The 26,389-nt window shown below is 47.6% G+C and overlaps 1 protein-coding gene across 5 annotated transcripts in view; it reads right to left on the reverse strand.

The window, feature by feature from the left end:
• The window catches only part of LOC8051686 (protein PRRC2A), a 58,658-nt gene that overhangs the window by 4,051 nt on the left and 28,218 nt on the right, over positions 1-26,389 (reverse strand). For 2 of the 5 annotated variants that reach the window (XM_040498666.2, XM_040498665.2), the window contains exons 20-29: positions 25,633-25,988; positions 23,712-23,825; positions 20,728-20,823; positions 19,925-20,110; positions 19,207-19,445; positions 18,506-18,782; positions 17,826-18,056; positions 15,587-15,841; positions 8,370-8,651; positions 2,910-3,200 (exon numbers count right to left, since the gene is read on the reverse strand). In XM_040498666.2, coding sequence (XP_040354600.1) covers positions 2,910-3,200; positions 8,370-8,651; positions 15,587-15,841; positions 17,826-18,056; positions 18,506-18,782; positions 19,207-19,445; positions 19,925-20,110; positions 20,728-20,823; positions 23,712-23,825; positions 25,633-25,988 — 2,327 coding nt within the window. Of the gene's footprint in view, positions 1-2,909; positions 3,201-8,369; positions 8,652-15,586; positions 15,842-17,825; positions 18,060-18,505; positions 18,783-19,206; positions 19,446-19,924; positions 20,111-20,727; positions 20,824-23,711; positions 23,826-25,632; positions 25,989-26,389 lie in introns of all 5 variants that reach the window. The other 3 variants (XM_040498664.2, XM_040498668.2, XM_040498667.2) reach the window with 3 other exon arrangements.

Here is a 26,389-nt window from a genome sequence, read left to right on the forward strand (position 1 = left end):
GCCGCTTTCCGTGCGCATATTTGCGCACTCAAAATGCCTGCAACAAAGCATTTCACTAAGAAGAAATTCGGGAAACGAAACCGTTTTACGAAACCGAGGGGCCGACGTAGCAATGGGCGGCCGGTCGTGCTCGAGCCGTCACCATGTTCGCGCGACTCGGGCCCAACGCAAGCGACGACCGAAGTTCTTCCGAGTCTCGACGCGACTACCTCGGCGTCGGAAAGCTCAGCTTCTGTCGACGACGTCGAAAGCAACCTGACTGCTTTCGAACGAAAGGCTGCTCTCCTCCAACGTGACGATGCATCTGAAGGTGTGGCAGCTGATGCCAGTGATGAACCAAAGCCACTGACTGGCTACCGTTTCATGAACGTGGCAGCTTTACAAACCCTGATAGAACCGCTGTTGTGTCCCGAGTGCCACAAGCGAGCGCTTGAACTGAAGGAAACCGGTGTCGGAGCGAGTCTCCAGTTTGTCGTCGCCTGCAGCGGCTGCGGGGAGGTTGCGAAAGCGGCACACTCTCCGCTCTTGGAATCGAGTCGCCAGCCCGAGCTGCCCGTGCGTCTTGGTGTAGCGAGTAGGAATTGTGGCATAAATTTTACGAAGATGACAAACTTTTTCGGAGGCATGGACGCCCCACCTCCCATGCACTTGAAAACATACCAAGCCGTCTCGGACAAAGTTCATCGCGCCGCGATGGATGCTGCGCGCGAAGTTATGCAGGAGTCCGCGCAAGCGGTAAGGAGAGAAAAAGAAGCAGAAGACAGTGGTGCCGTCGTTGATGTGTGTGTTAGCTTCGACGGCACATGGCACAAGCGGGGCCACACCTCACACTTCGGACTTGGGGCTGTGATTGAGCTTGACTCGGGCCTTGTGCTCGACTTCTCAGTGGCAAGCAATTACTGCCATGGCTGCAGCATCGAACCCAAGGAGAGCGAAGATGGTCATGAAGAGTGGATGGAGACTCACAAGGAGACGTGCCAAAAGAATTTCAACGGCTCCTCAAATGCCATGGAAGTTGAGGCTGCTGGGACCATATTCAGCCGGTCCAAAGATCTGCACAACATGCAGTACACTACTGTACTAAGCGATGGAGACAGTAAGGCGTTCTTGCATGTCTCCAAGCTTAATCTTTACGACAAAGAGATAACCAAAGAAGACTGTGTCAACCACGTGGCTAAACGAGTCTTCTCTGGCATTGAGAGCATAAAGAAGAAGAAGGGGGGCCTGGGAGGCAAGGGAAAACTCACGAAAGCTGTGGTAAAGAAGTTGACAGCTTACTATGCTGCTGCCCTCAAGGAGAACGCTCCAGACGTCAAGGGAATGCAGCGGGCCGTCTTTGCAAGCCTGCTGCACTCCTATTCAACAGACGCCAAGCCTCGACACATCGCCTGCCCTCGTGGTGAGGATTCCTGGTGCCACTACAATAGGCACCAGGCCCTGCTCGACGCTGGCAAGCCGTCGGCTCCTCAGGCCCACCGCCCAGCATTCAGCCAGGACATCGCCAAGGACCTTGTGCCACTTTACAACAGGCTGGCCAAGGCAGACCTTTTGGCACGCTGTTCCAGGATGCAAACGCAGAATGCTAACGAATCATACAATGCTTTGGTGTGGAAAAGGTGCCCGAAGACTGAATTTGCGTCCCTGAAGACAGTCGAGACGGCAGCAGCCTTTGCTGTTCTAGACTTTAACGCTGGCCCAAAGGGTATCGAGCGAGTCCTGCAGAAGCTGAACATAGCTAGTGGTGCGCACGCAATCAAGCACGTGGAGCAGGCCACAAAACTGTGCGTGTCACGAGCACGAGTAAAGGCGCTTCAGAGCTCAAAACTGGCGACGAAGAGGCGGAAGCTCGAAGCAATCGTCACTGAGCAGCATCGAGTTGAACAGGAAGGCTCCACCTATGCCCCTGGTGCTTTCTGAGAGCATACACGCTCTTAAAATAAAAGGGGACGTAGTTGACACTTTGACTGCATTTTTCTCATTTCATGCTTTTTTAGCAAACCGCGCTCTTAGGAAAACTATCGTTTTCAGAATATGCTAGGAATATTTCTTATTGAAAGTCTTTCTGGACTGAAATTTTGTGAGGAAAAACACTGTGCTTTTCTTTTTTTAAAGTTTGCCTTCCTTCATGCTAAAAAATCAAGATTTTTAGAAAATAAGAAAAATGAAAAATATTTTTATTTTTGATTTTATGTTTTATCTATGAAAAAGGTTAAAACATTGAAAAATTACTCCACAGTTATGTGCTGTGGCCATTCCTAAGGTTATATAACACAAGAAAATTCAAAATTTTCCTTTTATTACGAAACGATAGTTTTCCTCAACAGACACACCTACTTTCATATTGTGAAATGCATAATTTCTTTCACAATTAAACTAGAATGATGAAATTCGCTACAGATGGTCTCAGTAGTGATAGAATCTCGCCCTGCAATTTTAGGTTTGTTTAAAGGAGCCGTTCAAAAGTTAACATTTTTGGGTAGTGTTCCCCCTTAACACATACGTGAAAAAAAAAAAATTTATATTTGATTATTGTAAAACAATTCCTTTCTTGCAAAAAAGAAAAACAAAAAACTGACTATCATTGGGAAATTCCAGGGTTTCCAAGCACCGCTACCAATTCTAGGGCTTTCAAGGTCCGGAAATGCAGTTTTCAAGGTTTTAAAGGACCCATGCCAACCCTACAGAGACAGCGACCCCTTCCACACGCTGATGTAAACTGTACCAAGTGATGAAAAGGATGACTCAAATGCACATCCCAGCCTCCAGATTTGCGTTAGTGCCATCCACTCTTCTAGTCATGTTTCCTCAGTCTACCAGGCACCGCACATGCCAGCCGGACAAAGACGACCCTCACCCAGGCCCGCCGAGTCCCTCCCGACCCCTCCCGGCAAGAGCAGACGGGTGCCCACCTGGCTGCGGAGGGAGGTCGGCGGCAGCCCCCTCTGCTGGGGCACCTGCTGCATGAGGGGTGCCATGGCAGGTGCCGCCTGCTGCTGCTGGGGCCTCTGGATGGGCGCCGGGTACTTGGGAGCCGGGGCGCTCGGGTGGGGCCCCCGCACCACCCCGGAGGGCAGCTGCACCACGTGCATGGGCCTCACCCCCGCAGACGCCCCCTGCTGCTGGCCAAAGGCCACCGCAAAGTGGGCCTGCATCGCCTTCTGCTGCGCCGACCCCGACGTCACCGAGGGCATCTTGCCTGCCTGCGGGCACGTGCATCCCTGTCAGGACCCTTCTGCACGCATTGCACCCCTAAACGTGCCAACCAAAATAACCACATATGGCAAAAACTCAAATAACTTCTTGTTCATATTTAGGCATGAAAAAATTATCTCGCTTCGCACCCAGAAGAAAAAAATTACACGCACATTCATTTGACCAAACACTATAAATTCGGTAGCTTTACAGGAACATCGTTAGTGAAAACAATTATGAAAGGAAATGGTACGGTGTTGAAATGGTTGTAATATGCCGTACACACATCGAGGACGATTTCTAGTATGACCTCAAGAACAACATCAAGTCGTGGAAGAAAGGTGGACCGGCTTCACCTTCACGTTGAGGTGGAAAGAGCGAATGACTGAATGACCACCTCGTTGAGCGAATGACCATTCCGTGGGGTCATGGACTTTGCCACGCAGAATTTCAAATAAATCTCTCGCCGTCAATATCCCCCTTAAAATGTTTTTTTTTTTTTTTTCGCGTAAAATCTACTTGACAAGCCCAACAAAAATAAAAAAAAACCTTTTTTTTTTATGTTTTTTTTAAGGGAGTGGTGAATGAATAGAAACTTTCGTGTTTCTATTGATATCCGATTGAAATTCGCTTTGTTCATAACACAAACATAAGAGTGACTGCCAAGTTTCATGAAGCTGTTCAAGGTACAAATATTAGTCAATATTGTCCATATTCATTCCTTATTCCAGGCCTGGAGAATTTGATAAAGGTAGTAGCAGTATCAAATTTTTAATTACGACCCCAGGATAGGTTCCCCAGGGCATAACAGAGCCCTTTTTTAAATTCATTTGTTAAAAAATTTTAGCACAACTTTGAATTTTATGTAGGCAATAAAACTTGTATTCATCAATTTTTTTTTTATTCTAAATTTATTTTTAAAAAAAATGGATCTTTGTTACATTCTTACACGGTTATACAGGAATAGAATAAGAAAGAGCACAAAGTCCATTAAGCAGTTCCCCATAGGCCGCTGGAACGAGCAGCCACGGCAGTGAAAAAATCCATTCCGAGAAAACAGCACTTGAGTCTCACACAGATTTTCGGATGTAGAACGACCCTGCAGAGCAGTCCGAAGTGTTCTTGAACACTTTCTTCTTGTTCCATCTATCCGACCTCTCTCGATGCCATTTGCTGGCCTTGTGCAGATGTAGGGCATCTTTTTCAGCAGCTCGCTGGAAGGCTAGAGTCCCTCTGTAACAGAGATTTCTGCCGTTGCCCTGTAGCAGCCAGCATAGAACCTCAACACTGCTTCGTGCAGTTTTGCTGCTAGTCCAAGTTTGGTGCCTTCTTGGACAGTCAATCCAGTTCCCGAGCAATGCTTGCACACTGTGCAGCAGAGCAGGTTTCCCAAAATGATTGATCTGAACAAGGCAGAACTTCCCACCTTCGCTTGTAGCAGAGGCAGGTGTGGGATCGGGCAGCATGGCTTCTAACTTCCTTTGGGCTGCTGACATAGCTCCAAGTTCGGCTTGAATGGTATCATAATGCCTAGATTCTGCTTCGATTTCCTCGTGCGACAGGAAATGCATTCACATATGAGTGCTGGACAACACGTTCCCACTCGTCGCGTCAGGCAGAAGACTAGTGGACCTGCGATCTCGGGAGGAAACACAGCGGTCGACGTGCCCGGAACTCCTTGCGTGAGCGAGGCGATGCATTCTTGCTCAGTGACAGCCGACAACATAGGAAATTCATTACTGGAAGCGGTGACACGGTCACCATTGACAGCACACTGCACAGAAACTTCCAGCTTCGCCATCTGCAGTAACTTCATGGGCCGCTTCCACGTGCCCAATGCGCTCACTGTCTCGTACTTCGAACCTTGCATCATGAGCGACCATAGAACCGACAGGCATGCTACACGAAACTCGTCAAAGCAAACTCAGAAAACCATCGTAAAGATGGCGAAAAATGAAGCAGAGCTGACAAAGCGAGACCGCGAGCAAGCAGACCACTGCCCAGAGCAGACGACACGAGCGGCAACAGCAGGAGGAACGGAGGAGGAGAGCGCTCCACGAGCGGAGAAATCGCGTCCCAGTCAACAGAAGTCACGCGCTCCCCCGCACGCTCCTCGAGCATGCACCCTGTCAAATCATGCTCTTGCAATTGCGGCACGGAAGAACGGCTACCTTGCCGTAACCATTAGGCCGACACCATTTTGGGAGCCGGCAAATAAAAGAAAGAATTCACCTTCAAAACAAGACTAAGATCGCGGCCGTCGGCCAAATGCTTCGGAATGGAGAGCGTGCGAAGTTGGGACTGATTTTAACGTTTGACCATCGTTCAGACACAACCCAGGCCTCGTAAATATTTGTTTTTAGGTATTTTCTCCTTGTATTAGGTGCTGATAATTACAAAAAGGTAGTTTATGAGATATACAACCTAAAAAACAGGGTTTTCTAAAAATCATTTTTTTTTTGCGATTTTTCAGTTTTGAAAATTTGCACCCCCCTTAACCTTTTAACTGCCAAGGACGAGTTTCACTCGTCTATGCTTGTCGTGCTATATTTTACAATGACGAGTCTGACTCGTCTTGTGATGCTACAATGTCTCCTTACCAGGGACGAGCGGCGCTCGTCCGACTATCGCAGTTGGTATCTTTAATCAATAGTCGCCTAAAAACGTTTTTTGCTCTGCCAGTTTTGGCAGAATTCGTAATTCATCTGGCTGCCTGGGTTTTAAAAATGGCGTCCTCGAGTTCTCGTGGCGACGGAGACGCGTCCGTGCCTCGGCGAAAACACGTTTTTGCGGACATTTCTGATAGTTCGAGAGATTATGATGAAGAATTGCTTTTGAACAGCTGCAGTGACTGGTCATTGGACCTCGAATTGAGCTCAGACGACGGCGCCGCAAGTGACAACGATTATTTCGTAACATCTCAGAAATGGACGAAGCTTGACAATGAGAAGCTGCCGCCTCCATCTCCTCGATTTCCGTTGCCGGCATCGCCAGGAATGACCGCCACAGTAGAAGATGATCAAAACCTCTTCAGTTTTTCGAAATGTTTTTTGATGATGACGTGATCGCCTTGACTGTGCTGGAGACGAACAGGTGCGGTGAGCAGTTCCTGTTGGCGCATCAGAAAACGAATAGCTCCCGCGCAGCTGCTTGGAGGTTGCTTACTGCAAAGGAGCTCAAGGTGTTTCTCGCAACAATATTGTTGCAGGGAATTATTGACAAACCTGAACTGGCAATGTACCGGTCCACCAGAAGAATTCTGCAGACCCCCATCTTTGGAGAGCTCATGAGTAAGAATCGATCTCATCCTATAATGAAGTTTCTTCATTTCGCAAACAATGAAGAAGTCTACGAATCACAGCAACCCCAGCCGAAGCTCCGGAAGTTGTGGCCTCTGCCGTGTCTTCTTAAAGGGCAATTTCTCGCTCTCCATGTTTCTGAGCGCACTGTGGCAATTGATGCAAGCCTGATGTTGTACAAAGGTAGGCTTTCGTGGAAACAGTACCTACCTCAGAAGCGCTCTCGCTTTGATTTGAAGTTTTTTTCTGTTCTGCGAGTTTGAGAGCAGTTACATCTCCAGCCTCATCGTGTACACTGGCAAAGGGACAGTAACTCCGGAGGAAGACACTGCCATGGGTACGATTGATATGACTTTGATGGAACCCTTCCTTTCCAAAGGGTGCCGCGTGACAGTTGACAACTATTACACCTCTCCGGAGCTTGTGGACAAACTCCTCCAGCACAAGACCTCTGGCATGGCATGGTTCTATGTCTATGGCATGGTTCGGCCAACAAGGAAAGAAATGCCACCCTTCAAAGATCTAAAGCTGAACAAGAGAGAAATTGGGGCCTTTCAGCGAGAGAAGTGCATGGCTCTGCAATGGCGTGACAAGAAATTCGTCGCCCTGCTCAGCACAGTTCACGATGCGACTCTCGTGGAAGGTGCAAATGCTCGCAACAAAAGTGGTGAAACCAGCTGTGGTACACGACTACAATATGATGGGAGTTGTAGACAAAAGTGACCAGAACCTGCGGTAAGAGATGGCCAGAAGGTCCACTACAAGAAGATCTTTTAGCGTCTTTTTGACATGTCCATCTACAACTCGTTTTGCACGAGAGGGGGCACGCTCTGTCAGCTGGGCTACCGAATAAACCTCATAAAAAAAATGACCGCATCTCCACGTGGTGAATGATGTTAATTAGGGCGAAGCTCTGGTGGTGCTGATGATACTGATTTTATTGTTCATAGGTAGTGCTGATGGTGCCGATTTTTTTTTTATTGCTCATAAGTAGTGCTGAATTCCGGGTTGCGTTTCGACTTCATTATTACTGCTTTATGGTCAGTGAAATGCAGAGCCAGTGGTTCTTCTAGAACATCAGCTTGGATCCGCTAGAAGCCGTGGGAACGCATCTCCACCGCTTAAGTCAACGGCCCATGTTAGAAAGAGAATGTGTGGCATGGAACGTGGTTATATACGCATTTGAGCATTTAACCGCAGCGCCCTCTCGTCTATAAACGTTGAGCCAATGCATGCAAAGTTTAACGCGATTATATACGCATTGGACCGCAGCGCCCTCTCCAGACGTTGAGCGGCTACATGCAACGTTTCATCCATGACAGAAACCCCAGCCCTTGAGTTACTACCACATCTCAGAGCCCCCCTACTTGTCCCGCAGTCGTGGCCGAGTGGTTAAGGCGATGGACTAGAAATCCATTGGGGTCTCCCCGCACAGGTTCGAATCCTGTCGACTTCGCAAACATTTTTCTCTTTTTTAAGAAGACAGATGGGATGGCAATCGATGTGAGCACGGATGGACAAGGCTACATCCTAAGGAGCTTCGCCCCTAAAAAAAAGTTTAGGCCAGATGCCAGCTTCCCCCTAAGCATATCTTAGAAGACCTAAGCCACCCATTGATGCATAACTGAGGTGAAACTTTTTGACATCTGCTCTCCTATATATGAGGCAACTCCTGAAATGCTTTGCCGCATCAATGACATGACATGCAGGGGTCCTTTGAAGATCAGTCGAAGCAAATACAGGTTCGTCTAGGTTTTTTGAGAACCCGCGGTCTACAGAAGAACCTCCTCGAAAGACTTTAGAATGGCTGCCATGTAAAAAGCTATCCCCCTGGTGGCTACCGACAAAATTCGGCAGAAGAGGCAGAGCGGCCCTTGCCTGTGGGGGGACGGGTGATGGGCAGAACTCCTGCCCTGAGGGCTGGGCCCCTCCGGCCCCGGCGGCAGCCGTCAGGTCAAGCGACTTGAAAGTTGGGTGGAAGTTGCGGAAGGCGGTCAGCGACTGGGAGCCGAAGACCGAGGCCAGGGGTTGCTGCTGAGAGGCCTGGTAGTAGCCCCCCTGGGTGGGGCCGCCGTAGTACGAGGTGCCCAGGTGGCCCCCGCCCCTCCCCACTTGGGAGCTCAGCAGCTGCTGCGTCTGCAGTCCCTGCTGGCTCATCACCTGCACCGGGGGACTCGTCAGGACGGGGCTCACCGGGCTGGCAAACATTCCGCAGAACCTTTCGCACATTGTAACTTTAAGGGTCCCCAAACTAAGCTTCGGGAAACCTGAGAATTCCAACAAAAGCACTCCAAGTACCTCTTGGCACCTTAATGCCCCAACCCTCCCGCCCTAATGGACACATGTTGCCCGGGCCCCCGATTGCCTCAGCAACTTGAGTGCCCTTGCGAGTTGACCGAACTGTTGATTTCCGCCGAACCAAACAACAGGTTGTAAGCCGTGGCTTTCCAGGAGCTCTTCAAGGTTCACCGACACCACTGGCACAAACGCTCGAGCAGAGTACTGGTTGGAACCAAACTTCCCGTCATACATTTTGCACTTTCTACTTTATGTCGCACCCTCCTTCCCACCTTTCAACTTGTCTACACGAGCCTATATTTAGGTGACCGGCCCGTCCCGGACCGCCATCTCTAGGGCCCAGGCCTGCTAGCAGCCCGCTATCAATTTTCGACAGCCAGCCTGGACCGGCACGACACCACTGGTTAGTCTTAGCAGTACTCAAGTAGCGCTGCCAAACCAAGCCAATCCATGGGCAGCCAACATAGAATCCGAAATGGCCGCTTCTCCGTGGTGTTTCTTGCCGATCGCTCGCGACAATTTTGTCCGGAAAATCTAACTTTCGGAGTTTAAGCTGTTCAAAACGTCAGTCAAGAATAAGCACTATTTTTATCGGGTAGGCCATAGTTCCTCTTTTAGGCCCGAAATATCAAACTAGTCCGAATTATCGGCATCTGAAAAATCAGTCGGCGACTGTGGTTGCAGCTGTGCTGCCTATCTACCAACGTCTCTCCGAGGCCTCTCTACTGCAGCGGTGATTGGGGACGAAGAGGCACAACACATCCCAGTCTTTTCATTCGATTCTCTGGTCACTGATGCCGAAGAAACAGCATGCATCGCTGATAGCTGTCAAAACAGCACTGCATAAAGCAGTTCTGAGATTCAATGCTGGCTGCTACAGGGCAACCAAGGAGATCTCAGTCTCACTGGTGCTCCAGCCAGCCCACCTAGCCCTGCAGCGAGCTGTGGAAAAAGATGCCTTACGCTTAAAGAAGGCCAACAAGCGACTCCAAGCGAAGACAGAAACGCAAAACAAGTAGAAAGCGCACAAGGACGCCTCCAGCTACTCCGGAGGTCTTTCTAATACTGTAAATCAATGTTCAACATTCAACTGTTTTCTCAAAATGAAATTTTGCTCCGGCAGTGGTGCTTGCACCAGCGATATCTCTAAAACTGCTGAAACGATTTCCTCGATATTTGTTTTATTTTGTTTCTAAATAACTGTCATATCGTGACAAGCTTCTTTACTTTTTTTTTGTGTCGTAAATTTTTCGTAAATACAATAAATTTTATGAAGGTGGATGTGACCAACAACATTAAATTATGTTTCGCTAAAATTTTCCTGGAAAAAATCGCGAGTCTTTCCACTTTGTGAAGAGGGATGACCAGCAAAGCTGTTTAGCACACGACACAGACGCGACACTGAATTTCGAACAAAGGTACAAACACATTTACTGTCTTGATCGGTGGTCATCGTGACGAAAGGTACGCACACATATTTATTGTTGTCTTGACTGGTGGTCATTATTTCACGTGAACGACTATCGCCGCCCCGAGAAGCAGGAGGAAACTAGACACGCGCGACAGGACTGCCACCCGGGAGAGTAGAAGGAAAGGAAACTAGGCACGCAAGCGCTTGGAACGATGACAAAGAGAGGGCGGTCTGAGCGTAGACACAGCCGATGCGGGTCGCACAGCGGCAAATCTCTGAGAAACCTTTATCATCTACCAGAGTCTACTGACCTTGAAAATGGTGCCTATTGATAACTAATATACTGAATAGACCTACTGCTAAATTACCCAAGCATCAAGGAGAATGCAGGGAATGGTGTTCCACATGCTGCACGAGCCTGCGTCCGCATAGAGCTCTGCATGGGGCTGGGCCGACCCAAAAGCCCGGGCTTGGCCCAGGTGGTGTGGCACAGGTTGTTCTGGGCCTGGGCTAAGTAGCACGGTTTGTTTCCGGGCCCGGGCTTGGCTCAAGTTCGGAAACACTTAAATACATAATTTTTTTAATCCATCGTGACTTTAGTTCATACTGCGCTGCGTAGAATATGTGACTTGTATGTGTTCTATACTGTCTCGAAACTTTTCTTTATCTTTTGAGCGAGTGCTACTAAGATCTCCATGTTGACATTCACATTTTTATGCAGACATGCGACGTCTTGACAGCGTCTCATGCCAATTAGGCTAAACAAATCAAATGCACCAACACTTCCCAATGGCAGCTTTGAATTCAAGAGATAAGGCACACCTTGGCCTCTTGCCGGGCCAGGCCTGATCAGGTAGGCATTCCATTAAGGGGGGACACTACCCGGAGAAAAAAAGATTCTTCAAAAAACATTGATTTTGAAAAATTACATATTTACATCCATCTACATCCAGAGAGTATTCCCAGAAATTTTCACTAGTTTACACTGCATAGTTAATTTTTTAAATTATTTTCTGTCTCCCAAAGCTAAAGGAGAGGTAGAGTTTGGAGCACTTTGAACACATTTTTCTCCGTTCCACTTTTTTGTATGAATTCCATTTTAGTCAATCTATCGTTTGAGAATGGAAATACAGGCAAGGCTCGTTCTTCACTTTTCCTGACTGAAATTTAGTAAGGAATGCGCCTATGGAGTTTGTTTGTCATTTTACGGATGTCTTTCATAAAAAATGTTGACATTTTGTCGGAGACACAGAAGACCAAAAAGTTGACCAATTTCGCAGAAGAGAAAATTGATAGAAATCAATTACTTTTTACAAAAGCCTTTCCATAGGCATTTTGCTACATATCTAGCGAATAAAAATCTTTAATATTGTGACAGTTTTCTGACGATAGATTAACTAAACAGTGTAGGGGTGTTGCTGATAGAAGCTGCCCTAATTTCCTTCCCACTCAACCAAAATACCTAAAATTTTGCTATGCACCCTCTAGCATGACCGCCAGCCTACCCTGTAAATTTCATTAATTTTAAGCCAAGGGTTCAAAAGTTGACCCTCCCAGGGGGTGTCTCCCCTTAAGCTGGGTACAGGCCGGGCCAGATTAGGTAGGCATCCTGTCGGGTCGGGTTGGGTAAGACTAAGAGTCAGCAAGCCCGGGCCAGGCCTCAAAAAGTAGGCTCGTGCAGTGCTCTAGTCTGCAGCAGTTACTCTTCTAAAGGAAATACAGTGTAGACCGCATATAACGTATGTCGCGGGAGTCGCGAAAATCCGCACTATAAGCGGTACCGCGCTATAACCAAAACATCAATTTTTCAGGCCAAAATACATGCCATGAGACAACTTTCCTTTGTAAAAGAATTTATTTTATGCTAGATGAAAAATAAAGCTTACTTTGAGGAGAGTCTTTATTTCACCAGACTAGTACAGTTCTGTCTCAAGTGTGTCACACATTTTGAAAGAAATGAGCGGTTTTTGCCTGGCGCAGCCTTTTAACGGCGTCGCGGGTTACGGACGGACGTAGCGAGCGTTCAGGACTGCTAACCCTAATCACTTTTCTCCGGAGATAAAAACGCGTGAAAATTCGCATCCTTTATACGGTACGTGCCAGTAATACCTTGAACTTGAGCACACGTATGAAATGCGCCAAATAAGAAATCCGGGCGATGTTCGAGGACACAAATGCTTAGAAATCACCACTGTAGTCGAAGTAAACAAACACGACGACACGGGCGTTTTTGCCGTCTTGAGAGCGCTGCCACGACATCGTCGCACGAGTAGGAGGATCTTCCCGTCTAGTACGTGCTGGGTTATCATAGCGACACACAACGAAAATTCACAGTCAAGGATAGCGCTTTTACGCGATGAGATTAACGCCGCCAACATCGACGATCACAACCGACGCCATGTTCGCGGATAGAAGCAGCTGCGCGACCGGCATGCAACGCGCGCGAACAATTCCCCTCGACCTGCGATTGGTCTGCCCTTGCGGTTGTTTGTTTCCAACGCAGCGGAGGGACGCACGGTGGACACACGCACGTGAACGATACGTGCGTGCGTCCCTCCGTCGTTATGGCAACTGAAGTTTCTCTCCGCTTCCCCCACTTCTTCCAGCAACCCCCTTGCTCCGCGTGTGCCGCTTGCGGCCTTGCGGCTCGTCTCGCGCCGTCAGCGCCGTTATCTAGTGTCACACAGGGAAGCGTGCTCGCTGCTCTGGTCGTCGGCGCGGTCGGCGGGCTGTGCCAGAAACCGCACTATAACCGGTATTTCCCATCGCGCGCCTGCATTTTAAGCGGTATGCAATTACATGGAGGTCTATGGGAGGCCAACCAGTGGTTTAAAAAAACCGCGTTATACCCGGTCCTGTACTATAAGCGGTTACGTTGTAAGTGGTCTATACTGTAAATGGCATCTTGCACGCGCGTTCGTCAATGCTTTATTATGGTTATTCAAATCTTTTATACGGGGAAGGTGTGCACGTGCGGCAGTGAGAGTTTTTGTTGCTGCACATGAAAAATCTACAGAGCCCTAGCCATAAACAGCTTTACTGTAAAAAATTAGAAGGGCTTTGTCTGGCCCGAGAGTATCTATCCAGGAATGCCCATTGGCTCCGTGTCATTTAAGGGGGGACGCGGGTCCTAAAAATGCAAAAAATTGCGAAAAAGTTCATTTTTCAAAAATCCTGTATTTGGGTGCTTTACATATCCAAGCACCTCTCATCAAAATATTATAGTGTAATTCAAACTCAAAGTATAAAAAAAAAAGATAATTACGTCGCGCGGAACACGCCCAAAATCTCCCTGAAAGAGGAAACAGACTCCGCGCTCCGCCGGTGCGCGCCCGTTCGCGGCAATTTTTGTCTCGTTCGAAAGCTTGCCTCTTTGTCTACATTTTTGGTGCCATTAAAAATGGCATGCGCCCGGAGAAAGCACAAAATACCGCGTTTTCCCAGAGAAAGAAACCGAGCTACCGATTGGCTAAGAAGCACAGGCCGCAGCGAGCGCTGTCGCTATTGGCCGAAGCGCATGCCTCCTCTCCTGAAATATGTCATTCTCCTCCCCCTCCTCTCCTTCCTCGTGGCGCGGAAGGAGTCGGGAGCAGCTGATATCTTTGTTTGTCGTCTGCTAGCGGTTGCGTTTTGGCTTCAAGCACGTTATTTTTCAGCGTCCGCCTGCTTTGTTTAGCTTGACATCTTTAGGAGACATCGGTAGTGATCGCGATGCCTAGCGTGAAGCTTTCAACGCAGCGTGCGTACGGCAAGCAGAATGCCGTGGGCGTAGAACAAGAGGACTTCGCTCGCATCGCCAGCCGCGTTGCTTGCGGCGGACATAAGGCAAGTTCAGCTGCCAGCAGCTGCATCGTCTTCCGAGGTGCCCGCCCCTGATGTGAGCAACGAGCGGAAGGCGACGGCTTCGGCCCTGATGCGTCACGACTAGACTCATTTCTACACGGCAAGCGAAACCACTCAACGTGCGGCGCGAGCTGACGAGATGAAGCAGGATTTGACCGCGAAGTCTGCCACACAACGGAAGTTTGATCTACTCATGTCACTGTCGAGGATAAAGAGACAAATTTCGGCACGCAGTTTGCGATTGTGAATTTGAATGTGCTGAACATGTTCTTCGCGACCACCAAATGTGAGCAGTGCGGAATGGCCGTGCCCATTCACAAGCTGGTGCTTCGAAAACGTCCCCACGTCCCCTAAAAAGGCCCTTCTGAGGGCTAACCAATTGTTGCATATGGGCCGCTTTCCCTACCAGTGTCTCTCCCTTAGTATGAAATTCAAACCAAAGTCATTCCACCCATCTAAAGCTTCAATGTTGTTAGTTATGCATACCCAAATTTCAAGGTTGATTTTCTCACATTTGGTTTTTTCAGCCTCCTCTCCGGCCAGGAAGGCTTTTTGATTCACTTGTGCTCAACCGATTTACATTAACTTGGTACTATTTTCTTGGGAATGAACTAGACTGCAAGCTAAAGCTATTTTAATTATGATATTTTATGGTGTATAAAACTGGCATTTCATTATTAGACATTGTTATAGCCGCTGTTGTATGTCTTCTGTTCACTTTAATTTTTTTATATGATTATATGGTGCTAAAGAAATAAAAATAGCTTTAGCTAGTATGGCACTTCTTTAGAAAGCAATTGATACCCTTTTTTGATTAAAATTTTAATCAGAAGGTTTTTTAAAACTTTTCCTGAAATTAGCTAATTAATATTTTATTTTGTTGATAACTTTTGACAAAGAAGAGATATCTGAAATCTGATTGCAGTTATGAAATCAGCACAATAAACTGCATGCCTGCGCAAAAAATCATCGAGATAGACCAATAAACAAAAAATATTTTTTTGAGAACCCACGTCCTCCCCTAACTTTGTGCAAGTTCTCCAAGCCCTGGGACAAAAGAAGCATACAAACTGGTCTGCTAGACCCTTATAACTTGAGAACTAATGACCTATTATTGTCATGAGCCTATTTTTGTCATAAACATACTTTGAAAGTTTCATATATAGCTTAATAAATAAAGAGGTCAGATTTTTACCCCTACGTCCTCCCTAAAGTTACTGCCCCGAATGAGGACTTGACGCCACACTTCTTTTCATGGCAGCGGTTCAATGCAAAGAAAACTGGAAAAATTGGAGATCACTCGCTAGAGTTAACAGTGTCAAGCAGTGCGTCCGACGGTCCCTTCCGTGGAATGACTTTATTTCCATAACTATTCTAGCTGCGCTGCGATCAGGCATCAGGCATTTTGGTGAATGGATATTATAATCGAATATCAAACAATTAGCGTTGTTCAAGTATCTTCATCACGTGGCAGCAGTGAAGACGCAATGATTCGTGTCTGTTGACAAAAAGCGTGAAGCCCAAGAAGGGGGAAGAGACCCACCTGGCTGGTGGGAACGTGTTGCGTCTGGTAGGTGGGCTGAAGCCGAAGGGCGGCTCCGGCCGCGAACAGGTCCTGAGCCGAGTGGGCCGGGTGGGCCGGGTGGGCCGGCGGCGGCACAAACACGCCTCCTTGGCCGAAGCTCTGATAAGAGGCCATGGGTGGATAACCGTGGGCCCCCTGAGAGAACTGGGCCACTGGCCTGGACACCGGGTCCGGCAACAGCGTCTGGTACAGCCCCGCCGTGGGCTGGGGCATCTGCACGGGCCAAGCCGGCCAGAACGGTAAGTAAACGTGCCCGAAATACGACAGCTGCACAATCTTCAACAGCCCGCATTCAGATGGGAAGAATCAGTCACTGGTACTTCAGGGGATTGGCTCTGGCATTATCATCACGTGCACGGGCTTGCTCATACTAAAGTCACTGAATGTTTCCAGAGTACCGGAACTCTCAGGCTCGAGGCATCAAGATGGCGGCTATCTTTTCTTTACTGAGGTCACTGCGAGCGTTTAGAAAGCATGTTTTTGCTTACAAAAAAAATGAGAAAAGTCTTTTTGTAGGAACTTTTACTGGAGATTAGAACAGAATGACACGAATGTGATGTTTTCATAAAATTTTAGTTTAAAATGTTTTGCCACACAATATTGCTTTTACACAACCACGTCTCACCAGTGATTTCAGATAGCACGTCCCAACATGGGCATGTCCTAACTTTGGTGGTAATTCACGGAGCAACCCCCTGGGAGACTGGTTGGTAGCCCTGAACCTCTTCCACTATGTGCTTCAACACCAAAATGGCCAACCAAAGCTAAAATTGAACAGCAACTGCAGACGCTATCAAATGCGATACTCTGGCAAGATACAGTGACTCTAGCTCCTACTAGCCACGTAAGAAGCGAGTGCGGGCGGCGGCAAAGGCAAGAGGGCTGCAGACACTCTGTCCAATCTTAATGTGTCCAGTGCCTCACTATTGTCAACAAGCCGAGAACAGCAGAGAGGAGCTTCAGTTGTCCATCCTCCAGGGCATTCCGAGGACACGCCCTGCCATTCTCATTCTGCCAATACCCGCTGGAGGTTCCGCAAACTTTTTTCCAACCCGAAGGTCGAACCAAAGGTTTGAAAGATTCCAAGCGTTTCAAGCTTCCAAACATTACAAATAACATATTTTCACAATTTACAACTTCAGAATTTTTTACGCAACGAACTGATTATTTGGAAGTAATTTTAACTTCCGAACAAAAGTTGGAGAAAGTTTGAGCCACTTGACCCTCAAAGGTGTGTACTGTGAAGTGGAGTGCAAATTGCAACGAAGCTTCGTTTAGCCAACCTTAAGGTGCCAACCTGGTCTTTCACTTTTTATTTTTCATTTATTGCTGTAGTGACGAAGAACTCTGGGACCCCAGAGTTCAACCTAGTTGCACGCTCCTTAACCTCGAACTGTGCCGGGTATTTAGGTTGTGTTTTGGAGAGATTGCTACCAGATTACAGATGTATGTTCAGCAGACCTCCCTCCAGGCTTTCTGCTGAACTGTTCCCCCATTTCCATGACTGTTTCCAGATTTAAGATGAATGATGGGTAGTACTGTAGGTACGAGACACGGTACTGAGAAGGAAGGAGTTTTCACGACAGAAAAGCAATGTGCTACGTTTCTAGTGAACTTTGCCGCAGACTTCACAGCTTTGAGACAAATCCGTGAAAACTTTATTTGAAATTCTGCAGAAATATATCTCTGTCTGCGAGATCCAAGACTTCAAACCTAAATTCAAAATCTAACTTTCCTAGCTTTCCCTCGAAAAAATTTTATATCTTCAAATTACTCGAACTTGATCTGTAAAGAAGTTCAAAATCCTCGGACCCAAACTTCCAGAAACCTTGACATTTTCAAACTCTTCTAAACCTTTCGAACTCAAACCTTAGCAGGTTTGAGACGTCCCTAGAGAATGCACATAAATTTCTACATTCAGTTTTTGCTAGGAAGCTCAGGCAGCCTAGCTAGTCCACTAGTGACATTGCTCTAGCATGGACTTCTACTTGGGCTGACAGACTGAGACAGACCTAGCAGCTGCAGTCGGCAGTGGCGTTGCAAGGTCCACCTGGTTCACCTGGCTTTTGCATGCGTAAGAATTCACATACACATAGTGAGGCAGTGGCGAGAACGATAAATTGGATTGTCAAAAGTGTCAGCAGCACTCCTGGGTCCAACCGGCGCACAACGCCCGGAAGGGGAAAGAGCCCCTCACCTGCTGTGCCCCGCTGAACAGGAGGGCAGCGGTGGGAGGGCTGGGCACCGCCTGGGGCATCCCTGCCACCTGCAGGTTCATGGCGCGCACGTCCACCCCCGCCAGCGAAGACGAGGAGGGCGCTCCCGCGGGAGGTGGGCTCAGGGTGTGCTGCATGCCCGACTTCACCTTGTGCAGGCCCCCCGACTGGTCCAGCATAGAGTGGCTCTGGTGGGCCTGGCGCATCAGCACCTGCTGCCAACCCCCCCGCCGTCAGACAAGAAAACTACAGCACCACACAATATACTCCAGAGGGGTTATAAAAGTCTAAGCTCATAACAGACCTGGTTACAAGAGACATTTGGATATGACACACCAATTTTTGAAGTTTGGTTTTTCTCTATGCACCATTGACTCAACTTCATATCTGCATACAACATGCTCTTTTTACAACAGGCCGAAATCTTGGTCAAAATCAAGGTCTGTTATAATGAGCTTAGACTGTACTCGAGCCTTCCGTGACCCCGACACCTGGAAGACTGCAAGGCGGTTAAATGTCAGTTGACTCAACAATCCTGCTTTTGCGATTATGATTAACCACCTTCCCCGCTTTACATTCCATCTACCTTGTGCCACTGCACCATGCAGCCTAGAGATCGGCCTTAGATACACAAATTGTGGAAGAAATAAAGAAGCCTCACCTGCTGCTGATGGTGTTGCTGGTGCTGCTGCTGCTGATGGTGTTGTTGCTGCTGCTGCTGCTGCTGTTGAAGCTGTTGCTGCTGATGTTGATGCTGTTGATGATGTTGATGCTGTTGATGCAACTGTTGCTGCTGCTGGTGGTGATGGTGATGATGATGCTGCTGATGTTGCTGATGCTGGAGATGTGACTGCAGGGGTGCAGCCGACACCACTGGCACGCTGTGGTGGTGAGACAGGGCAGAGGAGGAGGCCACCTGCTTCAGCTGGGACGCAGGGCTACAAGTAAAAAAATGTCATGTTAGAAAAATACACCGAAAACAACAAACTTCCTTGATCCAACTCAATGTGAAGTTTAGCCTTCTCATTTTACTCGCACGCACACTTCGTGGCACAGTGAATTCTACTTCCTCGAAAGCAGAAATAAACAATCCATTGGTTCTAATAACCCGATTTCTAATCTCCGTCTAATCTACAGCATTTTCGAGACGCTGAAGAAGCCAAGGAATGCAACTCCTCAGGCACTGCTGCCATCAGGCATTTCGGTGAATGGATATTGTAATCAGGTCCCGAAGGATCATCGTTGGTGAAGTCAGCTCATCACGCAGCAGCAATGCCATAGAGCGAGTCAAAGTAAAGAACATGCGCATGTCTGGCAACCCTGCAGAGAGAAAAGAGGGGGCAAAGAAAGATGGAGCCTCACGTGTAGGCAGGCTCTCCGGGGGGCCCCACTCCCTGCGCAGCCCCCTCCTGCTGCCCCTGCTGGGTGGCCCCGTCTTGGAGCCCGCCAGAGGCGGCAAAGGAGCCCTCCGAAGACTGGGGGCCGCTCCCGAATGTGCCGAAAGCGGCGCCGGTACCCGTGCCAGGAGCAGGCCCCACCTCTTCTGCCGAGGCTGCACCGTGCTCCACAACCGTGCTCAGGGGACCCACAGTCTCCCACACCTGGGGCAAGACACACGTCGAGTTCTACAGCAGCAAGCTTTCACATGCATATGCTAGTGAGCATCTCCCACACCCGAGATGAGACACACACGCACCTCGAGGCACCAAGTTCTGCAGCAGCAGGCTTTCACATGCACATGCTTATAACTAGTGAGCTTGGAACCACTTTAGAGCACAGCATGACCTCTACTTTAGGCAACTTTCTTATGCATAAAATATAAAAAAGCTTTAATAACACTACTAGGATACACATTTTCATAAAAAAAGTCCCCTCACTATAGGTGGAAGTGAGTCTTGTCACTGATCATTTCAGTGACAGCAGCGATTTCTAACAGCAATGCAGGCAACAGAGAATCCAACTAAAGGGGTGGGCAAGTGAGGGTCTACTAACAAAGCCCGTACAGATTCCCCCGAACGAATCTGTGCAAAAGCAAGCTCTAGCCCCAACATCCCAAAAAGACAATCGCACTACGGCGCACCTTCTTCACGGAGGCGATCTTGAGGTTCAGCTCGTCCGTGGAGGGCGACATGGGAGAGCCGACCGCGCCAATCTCGCTCGACAGGGACCGCGGGACGGCCATGTGCTTCGCAGACTTGTCCTCGCCAAACTGGGCCAGCTCGGGGCCAAAGGTGAAGTCCAGCTTCATGTCGGCCGTGTCTTCACCCTGCGTGCAGACACGCCCAGTTAAGCACCTCGAGGGCACGGCCTAGCATTGAGCTACCCCTTACAATGACAACCCCGCAGCGCTCAGAACAAATTCGGTAGATGGATACAGTCATCATGGGAACGCAGATGCTGTAGAGTTCATCACGGCTGCACGGTCAACACACAGCACCCATTCCTCTTCAAACCTCAAAAGCAAGCTCCAGCATTCCATGGGCAACGCATCAAGTGGCGTACCAGCTTGTTTTTGAGGGGAGGAGGAGGAGGGGGGGCAAGTTTCAGGGCGGCAAAGCACATACCTTGCACCCCCCACTCTGAGAACTGAGGGGGAAGTACCCCCTTGCTCCCGCGGTTGGTACGCCCACATTCGCATCACAGTAGTGAATCGCAACTTCAAGAAAGTATCGCAATACTAGTCCTTTGTGAGCCCATGAAATTTTTTCCAAAGAATTAATAGATACAGACAGATCGCAACGTTTCCCTCAGATTGTGCTTGGAAGCCGCAAAAACGACCCCTTCCAGGTTTCCTCATACACGGGTTGACACCATGCCAAAAGACTGAGTACATACAAGTGCTTCCAGCCATGACAAAGGTGGCAGAGAAATTGAGGCACTCACAGCCATCTGCAGCTTGGGCTTTCCAGATTCTAAGGGCTCTTTGCAATCCTTGGATCCCACCGGTGTCAGCACAGGTCCATTGGCGGCAATTGGTTCCTGCACATAACGACCAACACACTGTGGAACCGTGGTCTATACGGTGGAAGGATATCGTAATCAGTAGGGTTGTGCAAATATTCAAAATTTCGAATGGCAGTCTCAAATAATGCGCTATTCGATATTCGCTTCAAAAAGAACTGCACTATTCGCATTTTTTTTAAGTGTTGATTGTGGCGGGTTTGTCCCGTAAGCGTGCTTCTTACCGAGTACCGGAGCACTGCGGAGAACCAATACCCGCGGAAGCGAGCTCCACGGGTGTTACTTCTCTGCACTACACCAGTCCTCGGTAAGAAGTGCACTGAACGGGTTAACCCGCCGCATTAAACACTTGAAAAACTGAATATCGCAATTGCGTGCTTGGAAGAAAAGTATACATTCAAAACGGGATAGTGCATGCGTTCCGGCTGTATTTGAAAATAAATGGAAACTTTGTGAATCTGTATATCTACATTGTGGCAAGTTTCAAAATTAAACTGTCTGTTATGCGAGAGTATATTTTACGCAGAGATGCCCTTACAACCTGCATTCATCATGTACAATTTTTTCTTTTTTAACTCAAGATTAAGAAAATATTTTATATAGCAATATTTGTATATGCACTCAATTGGGTATAGTTGGCCATCTCTATAGGATTCATTTTGTGTCAAATCCATCGTTTACTTGCCATCCAAAGACATCACACCTTCTGAGGTTACAGTACATAAATATAGATAGATTAAACGTAGTTTATAAATGAACAAATGGAAAAACCTTCACGACTTTAGCTGGGTTTTCGTATAACCATGATGCAATCGTAGTAAAAGGGGTGAAAAAACTATTCAATATTCGAAAAAATTTGCGGCCAAAGCCACTATTCGCTTTAAATTCGCTTTGAACTCAAAATCCCCTATTCACACATGACTAGCAATCAGATATCGAGAGGCCATGCTTGGCGAAGTCTGTTCATATGGCATATGTAGCAACACTGGATGAAGGAACCGACAACTATGACAGATGTCCACAGTCTGAAGTGTCAATAGGGAGTTTCAGAATAGCGCACGCTAAAGTTTTGCGTACGCAAAGAATAGCGTCATCGCCACTGCGGATGCTCCGAACGCAAACCAGGTTTTGCGCTTTGCGTGCGCAATTTTAGCGTGCGCTATTTCTTGGAAATAGCGTGCGTACGCAAAGAGTCTTTGCACTTCTCCAAGGAGGATTTGTGATGAGAAGTTAGCTTAAGCCAAGATGAGCAGAGTTAAAAAATGGCGGCACCCAGGATTATGTCAGCGGCTGCTTTGGCGGCGTTGTAAGTGCGACGTCGGCAGCATCCTCGCGACTGCGATTTTCAATCCGGGACGACACTGTGCTCGGTTTGGCAACGATCATCGGCAACTTGATGCTTGTGACGCGCGAACATTTTTCGGCGAAGGTACGATGTGTGAAGGTCAGTACATGAGATTTCTCTTGCCGAGGCGTCGCATTTTCATGTTTAAATGTATCTAAAATTGTACTCTGGACCAAAAAAATCTTGTGTTTTCTAAAGTTACAGCATTTCGTGCGTGAAATAAAAATTGTGACTGTATCTTGGTGGCGTCGAAAGCGCCAGATGCCTGAACTTTTGAATCGCGACGGTGAAACTATTTGAAACTCTCTCGCGTCGCGTGCGCTAATACAAGCGCTAAATTTAGCGCTAGCGTGTGCTAAAATTGCGTACATTATTCTAAAACGCCCTAATGTGATATGATACAGCAAACCACAAATTATCAAAATCTCCAGTATGAATTCCTTTGGTATAAAATCGTGTAGGCATAGCACGAGCGTGTATAAACGTTATATCGAGCAACAAACCTACATCCTATTGGCTCTGTTGAGCTCCCGAAACATTGCTTTTGCACCCATTGCAGCATATTTTCCCTAAAATTTTTACAAAGAAACTTCACCACCTTCCCTTTAAGTGTCACCCTGTTTCCTCAAGTTTCCTACCAGGAAATCCTTGAAGCAAGTCTCGGACAGGGCGCACAGTTTCTTGCAATAATGGTAATAAAAAAATTATTTTCTCACTTTGGCTACACATATTTCAGGATTAATCCCTTACGCTATTTACACAAAGTAAATACAAGCATTTCGCTCCACATGTAGTTACAGAAAAAGGAGAAAATCTAGCAACATTAACCTCAACTCTCAGCCAGATGCTTAGTAGACAGCTCAGAGGCAAATAAGCAGACGCACCGAAGACACTCGAGAGCAAGAATGTTAGTGTCCAATCCATGAGTCGCATTCCGCCATAGTTTTTCAGGAACGAACAGCGGTGTCTTTGAGATCACACATCTATAACAGTAAGTCATTAAGCTTTCCAAAGGGGAGAGAAAAAAAAGAGAGACAAACCTTATTTCTTTAATATTGAAGTAGACAGCAGGTTTCTGTTAGTCATCTTCCTGCTCTATAGTGCTTAATCATACTGCAAAATGTCCAGAGTAAGCTGCAAACATTTCATGGTTCCTTCAACCATCTGTGCCTTTTATCAGAGTTAACTGCTCCAAATTCAAATTGCCTTGTCCTACCTGCATGTTTGCTTCCTTATATGTTGCATGCAGTGAGGGGGAACTGTAGGAACTGGGCCTATCCCACACCTCACTTACGCACCAGCCAAGTGTTTACAGAGTGAATGTTTCTGTTTTTGGAGATGTTTCACTTTGATGACAAAAGTGCTTAGCAAACTTTTAAGCCATTCTGCAAATACAGCTACTATTAGCTCTCAACAATTTAAAGTGAAACCATGCTTGCTCAGCCAAATGAACACAAGATATAACATTTGGCAGCCCCACGAATTAGGCTACTTTATAAAACCCAAATGCGCAAAAAAGAAGAAACCGGGACAAAGCAAAGCAACAAGCTCGGAGCCATACCACTTGGGTCTTGGTTTGAATCTCAAACTTGTCGAGAGCTGCATTCTCAGCCTTGAAGTTTTTGTTCTCAAAAATGACTGTGCCCATTGGCTTGCCAGAGTCTAGGCCCACCGTCTGCAAAACAAAAACAGCCAGACTGAGCTTTGCAATACCCTCTGACCCGCAGCCTTTCCCTTTTCTTTCTCAACTATGTCGCAATAATACAACATGATCTGTTGCATGATTGCAACAGAATAGCCTTTGTATTGAGTATAAAGACAAAAATAAAACAAAATCCAAATAAAAAATTTAAAAAAATCCCATTTGTATGATTACAATTTTGTGGCACTACGCAGCCAATATGCCACAAAACGGGGTAGTTGTTCGACTTGGGGACTATAAAAGAAGTCAGCCTTCCAACTGCCAAGCAGTATGCTGCTGCAGCCCACCCTTTCTGCTTTGTGTAAGACAATTTACTCCAAATGATGCACATAGCAAGCTTCGATACCTTACATGTCTTGCTTCTATGTCCACAAAGAAGACACCTCTTCTCCAATGCACCCAGAATAAAAAAAATTAAAAACTACCGCCTTTATCTTCCACAGTGCGTTAATGGTCTATGGTAGGGGTCTCAAAGTCATTCGAGCGCGAGTACAAGATAGCCCAACCACAAAAGGTCAAGGGGCAAGGAGGAGAAGGGGGGGGGGGGGGGGGGGGGAGGGGGGCTGCAATTTTTTTACTACTTTTTGAGAAAAACAAAACAATGGTGTTTTAACTTGCAAAGCAGCCAACCCTCCCAGCAACAACACCCCAGAGAGGTTCTAGAGAAGGAACCTTGTGTTCTCTACTTTTCGTAAGTTCAGTTTTGCCAACTTTAGCTTTTACTTGCATATATTACAAATTTGGGCCCACACCTGTTATAAAACATCTAAAACACCAACAAACTGGGAGTTTTCAATAGAACAAGAGCAAGCACACCACCCCTGCCCTCTTGCCTATTCTCTAGGCTCAACAGGCATGGAAAAAATATATCCTCATAAGGCAGCTTTCTATTTCTTGACAATTTTTATAACAGCAGTGTAATGGAAATACTTGCATTTTAAAGGCATTTTTGACAGCTAGGAGCCCCAGCTCATAGCTTTATCTTTAAGCAGTTGCTTCCACAGAGCAAGTTTGTGCAACCAAGCTGGCTCCTTGAGCAAAGAGCTTGCAACTTAGTAGTGGTATGGCCGGTCCGGTTGGTTTACGTGGCAAACAGTTACATGATGTAACACTCAGTCTAAAAGAAGCTAGAATAGTGCAAAATGTGTGAGCACGACATACGAGTTGATCTCCTTTTCGAGCGGAAGTGAATCGACGATATACTATAATTTACGGCGTTTGTAGCACTCTAGGCATGGGAACGGGGGCTTGCAGCCACGGGCCGCTTGAGAGCAGTGTTTCAGACTCCTGGTCTACAGCCTCCAACCAGTTTAGGGCAACTATAAATATCTTGCAACAATAGCAATTTGAATGCAAGCTCTCAGCTTGCATTCAAAGACTGTCCAGACATAGTCGAAGCACCACTGGGAGCAGCATCCTTCAACCAAACATATTAGAATAAGCCATTGCTGCTCCTAACCCCTTTAGTATCCAGTCCGCAATAAGTCACTGTTTCTCAAAAAGGGCTGCCAGTCCTTGAGGCAGAGTAACTGTTAATTTTTCCCGCTTTTCTTTTACAATAAATTTAAAATGCCACCTAGTGCGGAGAAATGTCCCAGTTTTTCTCCTTGTCCTTTAAGGAATCTCCCGTAAAAACCGAAGTGTGCTGGATGTGTTGACACTAGCGCAAGCGATAAAGCATGGTGCCCGTCGATATCCCGTCTCTGCCAAATGCCAGAAAGCACCACTGCCACGTGGGCTGCCTGGTGGGCGAGGTACGAGAGCAAAAGGAGGCACCCACCATGGGCGGACCGACGGAGGCTGTAGCCGATGCCCCCTGGGAGGGCGGCCCCTGGGTCTGCTGCGGGGCCACGGGCTTGGGCAGGAGCACCTTGCCGTCATTGCTGGGCGAGGAGCGCTGCGACGAGGCCGCCGATGGCGGCTGGTCGCTTACGTCGATGCCACTGTCGTGCTGGTCGCTGCCCCGGTCAAAGCTGCTCGACTTGGAGGAAACCAGCACCTCGGCCGGGGCGGGCGGCGCCCCCGCCACTGGCACTCCGGGGGCCGAGGGGGCGCTTGCGGGGATCCCCCTGAGGGCGTGCGTGATGGGCTTGTCCCATGCATTGGGTGGAGGACGAGACACCGCCGCCACAGGTTCTGCACAGAAGGTGCTTCCGTTTGGCCCCTTTTTCTTCTACACACGAGTTTGAACGCAACTGCAGCAGCACTTTTGCAGACGTTTATGGGGCCCTTTGAGGTGTGCTAATGAAACCCAAAAACTCAAAACTTTTCAGAACTGAGTGGCATCGCTCTTAAACGGTTAACGAAATGAAATTCTAGAGCTCATTTCTTAGCTTTAATATGATGTACATTGCAGTAAGCCTCAGAAACATCAAGATTTCGATGGAAAACGCAAGAAAACATTTTAAGCTGAATTAAACAATAACCAAAAACCACTTGGTTGTTAGTTATGAATAGGGTTCAGAGTTTTCGGATAAATTTGAGGAACTCCGAAAAAAACCCGTCGGTGAGATTTGGTCAATTCAGATTTATCCGAT

The sequence above is a fragment of the Ixodes scapularis genome, unplaced genomic scaffold (assembly GCF_016920785.2).
Source record: "Ixodes scapularis isolate PalLabHiFi unplaced genomic scaffold, ASM1692078v2 PGA_scaffold3__209_contigs__length_174095766, whole genome shotgun sequence".
Taxonomy (NCBI): domain Eukaryota; kingdom Metazoa; phylum Arthropoda; class Arachnida; order Ixodida; family Ixodidae; genus Ixodes; species Ixodes scapularis.